General features: G+C 39.3%; 1 protein-coding gene across 3 annotated transcripts in view; it reads left to right on the top strand.

Moving 5' to 3' along the window:
- The first annotated feature begins 851 nt into the window (after positions 1-851).
- si:ch211-167b20.8 (protein phosphatase 1 regulatory subunit 3A) overlaps positions 852-7,294 on the top strand; it is a 12,158-nt gene continuing 5,715 nt past the window's right edge. The window contains exons 1-4 of one of the 3 annotated variants that reach the window (XM_005930707.3): positions 863-2,090; positions 5,197-5,237; positions 6,250-6,338; positions 6,670-6,696. In XM_005930707.3, the coding sequence (XP_005930769.1) occupies positions 1,228-2,090; positions 5,197-5,237; positions 6,250-6,338; positions 6,670-6,696 (1,020 nt within the window). In that variant the 5' untranslated portion in view covers positions 863-1,227. Of the gene's footprint in view, positions 2,091-5,196; positions 5,238-6,249; positions 6,339-6,669; positions 6,697-7,294 lie in introns of all 3 variants that reach the window. The other 2 variants (XM_005930706.3, XM_005930704.3) reach the window with 2 other exon arrangements.

Genomic DNA, 7,294 nt, shown 5'->3' with positions numbered 1-7,294 from the left:
GATGCTCCACTACTGAGTTCTCCATTTGTATTATATATAAAATGTGATAAGGACTGTTCTCGCTTTGCTACACCGGCAAATATCACAGGGCACAGGTCTTATCATTACAGAGGCCATAGTCTGCATTGCGTGCTGGTGTTTGTTGTTTCTGCTATATGCACGCCAATACAAGGTATAATTGAAATTTAAAATACCAAGTTAAGCCACAAAAAGTGCAGTGATTTTAGAGTGTAAGCTGGAAAATTAGTGTTTTTCTGCTAAAATACCTGGAAATAATACATTTCTTAAAATTGTTGGCAGTGTAATTTTTTTCCTGTGAAAACCTGAATTGTATCAACTACAAAGTGTTCCTAGGTAAATATATCACCCCCCTAGATACCCTTGCACTTTGAGAATTTTGTTCTTGGCAAGCTCTCAAATCTTACTTACTTAGGCTCCGTATTTCACGGCCTGTACAATAAAATACGGGCGGTATTATGAAGTCCAATCAATAATCTTTGCATAATTTCATATTTTTATCACAATGGGTTATACTTTAGATTTTCTTACCATCTCAACCACAACTGGACTGGTATTAAATTACACTGACAGCTGTTCATACTGAATGGCAAAACTTTCCCCAGTGTGGTGGAACTAAAATGGCCTAAACTCTAACGAACATAATGTCTCACAGACTGAGTCTTCGATGAATTCAGGCTTGGAGAGAGGGAATTTGGAGACGCCATCTTGAAATAATAATTCCCACCTGATTGTCTCTAAAGATGTTTCAATAAATACGCATGCAGCCTGTCTTTCCAACGCTGGCATTTATGACATTAATATGCTATTTCCAGCAGCAGGCTCAGAGCCAGGCCGAACCAAATAGAACAAGGGGGAGCCGCAGGATTATACCAACTTATCAACAAATTTAGGGCATGGAAACCCGGTAGGTCAGTGCTAAAATTAGGGGCTGGTGCTTCAACGACAGCAGTCAAACTGCCGTGCATAAAGTCATGTAAAACCAGGGGATACACTATCACAAGGGCTGGCAGTAAAGACAAGGTTTCCATGGGTGACATTTAACGCCACACGTTGACTGAAGAGGCACTGTGCGTTACGCAGCGACAGCGCTGGATCATCACTGACCACAGCTGCGCAAATCATGAGTATTTGGTAGCTCTTTAGAGACGCCATATGTAGTCTTCGGCTCCTTTGAGTTTTTACGTCTGTAAAAATAATTTTAAAAAAATGTCTTTTTTGACCATACCAAGCCAAGAGGGTCTTTTTAAAACGATAAAAACAGGCAAATTAGGCGAGGACGCAGATAGTAGGTCACCAATGGACGCCGAAGATAACCAGAATGATGACGATGATGATGATGACACCGAGGACGTCCGCTTCATCCCAAGATGCTCCCCGGTGCCCAGAAAGCGAGGTGCGTCAATTTTCGATGAGACCGCTGAGTATATGCGGATCCACTTGGCGCTGTCCGCCGGGAAGAGAGTGTCATTTGCCGACACAACAGGTGGGGATTTGGTGGATGTGAAGGAATTTGTTGCCTTTGATTCGGACGATGAAGACTCTATTGCAAAGTGGGACGAAGAGGAGGCAAAGTATCGGAAGCCTGAGCGAGAGCCGATCTATCATGTGCTCCCAGAGTTTCATGCACCCACCGGTAATGCTCTGCTGCAGGCTGTGCGCACCAATAAAGTGGAGGTTGAGCAGATGTCTCCAGCTGAGAACGATCCTCTCGCCTTCACAGGGGTAATACGAGTGCTGAACATTTCCTTCCACAAAGCAGTTTATGTCAGATCGACAATGGACAATTGGGCCACTTACTTTGATCACCCAGCAGAGTATGTCCCGGGATCTCACGATGGAGAAACTGACAAGTTCTCCTTCAAGCTGTCTTTTGCGCCACCTTATACCACACATGGCTCTCGCATTGAGTTCGTTGTACGCTATGAAACCTCTGATGGTGATTACTGGGCTAATAACTCCTCTATGAACTATGTGGTGACTCTGCTCCTGACCTATGAAGATGATTCAGCTCATACAAACATCAACACACAGGAAATGAAAAGTATCCTGAAACCTCCAAAAGCTTACAGGTACATTTCCTGTCACACTTGTCAGTTAGACACCCCAGAGGACAAAGACTTAGAAGGGTATTTGTGTAATATTTTGCCCAGTCTCTGCCTCCCATGCCTTTTATCCGAAACATCCACAGAATTATAAGGTCACCATCAAGCCTCAGTCAGTTTAAGGTCCTCAAAAGCTGTCCATCCTATTAATCAGAAGAGAAATGCGGAGGCTCATAGACCAAAAAGGTTTTACTGAAAAAAAGGGATAATTTCTATATTAGTTATGTAATTATAAAAAGAGATACGGATGCCACAAAGGTAGGGGCTGTGCAACAGCTACAAAACTATACCTGCTTACTAATTCACTGAGAGGTTTATGCCTGGAATGAGTATTCAGCTCAATGTAGTGGTTCTGCCCAGAGAGTGCATCTAGCCCAGAAAGAACTCAAACAGAGCAGGCTGTTCATGAGAAAAGTGGTTCGGTCTGTTGCATAATCAAAGTACAAGGACAACAGGAAAGCTACCTAGATGAGTTCACAAAGTTTTCCCATTACTAGTTTTACCTTTTACAATTACAGCCTGTAGCAAGGTACAGGAAGAGATTTTTGGAAGAACACTCCCTGCTCAGTGTATCAATCACCCAGCGGTGTCTGAGGCATTCAGAATAGGAAAAGGGCAGGTGTCGTTTTCAGCCGTGGCGTTTCCCTGCACTAAAATTTACCTCTGACCTTTTCTATTGGAGTCATCAGGGGAGCAAAACCGTTTCAAAGGAACGGATTGGCTCCTCTCCCTTTTGTAATTAAAGGCTGGCACACAGACCCTTTTTGCTTCATTCGCTACTCCATTAAACTCAGCTAATCCCCTGATTTACTGTAATATCAACATGAAAGTTTGTGATAAATCTCACAATGTTCAAGCTTGGGCAGCACAAGCAATAGTTGCTTGTGTTGCCCAAGCTTGTGAGGACGTGTAAAAGCAGTAAGCTGAATATAAAGTGATGTAGTTGTCATGTAGGTATCCACTGCAGCTGTTTGGAGGGAGGAAGGAAGGCACCAGATGGGTTGTTAGGGATGGATGAGTCACTGATTGAAAAGAAGTTGGTTTGGGAGCAGAATCTGTATCAATCTCCCACCATAACAGCCACTACAGGTTGATTAAGTGCTTTGAAGTCAGCTGATAATTGGATTTTTAACATATTAACAAGGCAGCCAGTAAGATGAAAGGTTATTATGGGATAAAACAAGTCTAGACATGCAAATTTATTACATACTATTGAAATTAACTACATTTAGCCAAAACATTTCCACTTGAAGTAACAGATATCAAATATTAAACACCTGTGTGGAGTAGTGATGTCCTTTTGATTCAGTGTCATCTGCCTTGAGCACTATGAGTTGCTGAGTTTTGCTCGCGTTTTACTTGAGTTTTGGGGCTGAATTAGTCGAGCTTTCGTCTTGACCCGAGTCAAAAAATGTCATATCTGAAGATCGGCCCTTAAGTAGTGCTAACAGAATCAGCTCTATTACTTTATCTACATAAGTCTTTAATGTACAACACCTACCCACACAAAAAGATCAAGCACTATTTATTCTGTTAGGTTAAGATCGGGGTTTGGACTAGGCACGTGACTGAGGTGTCTTCTTGGGCCAGATGAATCTCTCAGAGTTACTTCTCAAATCTTGAAAAGGAATAATGGAACGATTAAAGGGAAATATTTTCCTTATTTTTGCTCATAACACTGTTACAATAGCCAGAGTTTTACATTTTTGGTAGTAATCCATATGAACCAAATATACGAAGCAGGTTTCAGACAGGTATAAAGGACAGACGTTTAGTTAGTATTTCTGAATTAGTTTTGGATTTGTATGATTTTTGACCCACTTGCCATTCACAATAAGCTTGGCTTAAAGAAGGACAAGCTTGAAGAGCTTGTTTTAGGTAGCGGAAGAAGGTTCACCAAGTCCCAGAATGATGGAAAACTACTCTAGCGGAGTGCAAGAATAAAAATATGGAGCTGGAATAAATCTCTTTTAATATCTGCTTGTTTATTTTTTTCCAAAAATTCCAAAGGATTTATTTAGCTTGCTATTCATGAGGGCGTGGTGCTAGCGTTAATTTATTCAAAAACCTAAAACAAACAAACAAATAAACAAACAAACAAAGTGCTTGGAGTTTCTCAAATTACCAAATTTAGGTCATCAATTCAACAAGAATGTGTATCAAATCTTTTTTGGATTATAAATCAGCCTCTCTCAGCTAAAATTGGATACGGGGAACAAACAGCTTCTGTAGCTCTTGTCACATGCTCATCACATGTCTTGACCTTTTATTTCTTTTGGCATCCTTTCCTGGACTCTTGGCAATCTTGCATCCCCCTAATCTCGAGCGAGAACAGTCTTCAGAGACCCTTTCTATTTCGTGATTTTGATCACTTTTCATTAGTGTCAGATAGGCATGGATTATGGAATGAACTAATATACATTTATTCTACTTAAGTCAATGTCTTCTCCTGTAATTTTGATCACCAGAATTATATTTGATACATCAGCTTTGATATTGAATATGACTTTTAATGGATTGGCTTGTGCTTGTACTTACCATTGGTGAACGAAATTCCAATTTCTATCCTGCCATCCTTGTTAATGAAACGCTCCTCTAGTCCAGGATTGCAGGAACTATACAAAACGAGCAATATAATACAAAGAGATAGTCTGTGTTCAATGAAAAAAAGGTACCTAAACACGTTTGCAGCTTAACCGCATTAACAATGAACAAGTGTAATTATCAAGAGCAGGTGTTGATGATGGTGCATATACATATTTAGCATTTATAGCTCAAAATGATCTTTAAATATTAATAACACAAAAATAGTAAGTCCTGACCCACCATATGGAATCTACTCAGGCTTCAGTCAGAATAAAAATGACTGCATACTCCTTCTTACACTACATATTTTTACTATGTACAATTACGTTGTTTGTGTCTTGGCAGACAAAGCCTCTGTGCAGTGTCGCTTTGTGCGTGTATACAATAATAAACACATTTACATTTGCATCTAAAGTGTGCACTACTCAATGGTTTTGTCACGTCTTCATGTATTTCTTATAACCCAAATTTCTCTCATCTCTTTCAGTATGAACAATGATTCAGAGGATGAACTGGAAAAGGAAGAAGGTACAGAATGGCGCAAGGACTATTAAAATGGGTTAAAATGGATATAAGACTATCCTGTTTCATAGTGGGGATATCACAAGTTCACTCCAGCTCAGATTTGAACTGTTTATTTATATAGATTGCTTTGGCAGTTATTGCCCACATTTGGAGATATGGGTTGATAAAATGTTTACCTTCTCTTAGATAAAATAGGACTAAAGGGAAAATGCTTTCTGCTACAAAAAATGAAATTGAAACACTCAGCAGCAATGTCTCTTTCAAGAAATCATGACCTAGTAACTGAAGAAAAAAAAAATCCACAAACCTTTTGTGAGCAGTTTCATGCCAGAAATATTTTCTTTCAACAGTCTAAATCCACCAATCAATAGAAGTGTGCAGCTAGTTAACACTTGGGACACCATCAATGTTTCCATGCTGTCACAAGCATGAGACTGTTCAGTTCAGTTCAGTTATTATTTTTATTGTGCCAAATCCCAACAACAGTTGCCTCACGGCACTTATTATTGTAAGGTTAAAGCCCCGCAATAATACAGAGAAAGCACCAACAATCAGATGACTCCCTATGTGCAAATATTTGGCGGCAGTGGGAAGGAAAACCTCCCCTTTAAACAGAACGAAACTGAATGAACCAGGCTCGGTGAGGGGCAGCCATCTGCTATGACTGGTTGCGTGTGAGGGGAGGAAGATTCAGAAACAGACCCTTCTATTGTGATTTTCACACATAACGTTCTGAAGATGAGTTTCATTTAATTCCCTTAGATTATTGATTATATAAGTGGGCACACTATAATATAAATTGCACTAGAGAGCAGAGGAAAAAGTCACATTTGCCACAATCCAGCTCAGTGGCAACATATATCATTATTAGGTAAATGTTCCTACCGCCAGGTAGACTTACCCAAGAGTCACAGAGGTATTTACCCAGGCTAAAAAAATACATATTTTATTTTTTTGATTAACATAACTTATTAAACACATTCTCATAACTTCTTCATCTGGTTTACAATTACAGAAGAAGCAGGGACCTCTGAGGCTCGTCCGGGACTTCTGCGGCCTACGCCTGTGTGTCCCGTCATTGTAAAGCCGGAGATTGATGTAGAGGTAAGAGTAAAGTAAAAGAATGGGGATTGTAAGCCACCAGGAGGAGTACTGATTCATCCTTCAAAAGTTTAAAACAATCCGTTTTGATTGGAACTTGCTCCTATGTTGGCTCACCTGCCAAGAGAGGACACACATTCAGTAAATTACTTGTTGGACTGGTTAAAATGATCTTTATCGGCATGCAATTTTTGACAAATTCACATTTAACAGGTTACCAGGCTAAGTGCTTTATCCCTCTAGACAAGCCATGTATCTAATAAAACATAACAAACATGTTTGATCAACTTTTGAACCTTATCACCATTGGCTTGGTTGTTTGTGTTGTTCACAGCTCATTGAAGCTTCAGCAACAACTTAGGTAACGTCTCGCTTCTTACTGCTGTATGTCTCTTTTTCAGTTTCTCATCACATTCATGACGCATGCTGTTCAAGTTTGTGCACACTTTAATTTGAATTCACATCTCTTGTACTTTTATGTAACTCAGGACACTAATATTTTTTTTACCCACATGTGATCACATCTAATATCTTCTATGCTTCCATTGTTTGAAACTGTAACTTTCTTGCAGAAAGTTAGATTAAAAAATAAAATAAAAGAAAGAAAATAAAGAAAATTCAGGAATATAAAGAAAAGCATATTGTGTATATTGCACATTCATGTGGGATAATAATAATAAAAAAGATTTCCCCCAGTGGGAAGTCATTCTTCTGAGTTTGTAGTGCTCCTGTGCCTTTAAGTCTGAATATGGAACCAATATGGATCATACAAAAATGTGTTTTATTTCATTGCTTGGAGTTTTAAAACATGTTCATGAAATCTTCAAGTATCTTATCATTAAAACTCGCTTAATGAGGTATACGTTCTGCAAATATCTAATCAGTTAATCACATAGCAACACAACTTAGGCATGTACACAAGATGGCCAAGATGTTCTGCTTAAGCATCAGAATGGGGG

This window comes from Haplochromis burtoni, unplaced genomic scaffold (assembly GCF_018398535.1).
Source record: "Haplochromis burtoni strain Fernald_Lab_line unplaced genomic scaffold, NCSU_Asbu1 Contig_134, whole genome shotgun sequence".
Lineage (NCBI taxonomy): Eukaryota > Metazoa > Chordata > Actinopteri > Cichliformes > Cichlidae > Haplochromis > Haplochromis burtoni.
Note: the sequence above shows the minus strand (reverse complement) of the source record. Positions and strands in the feature narration are given on the sequence as shown.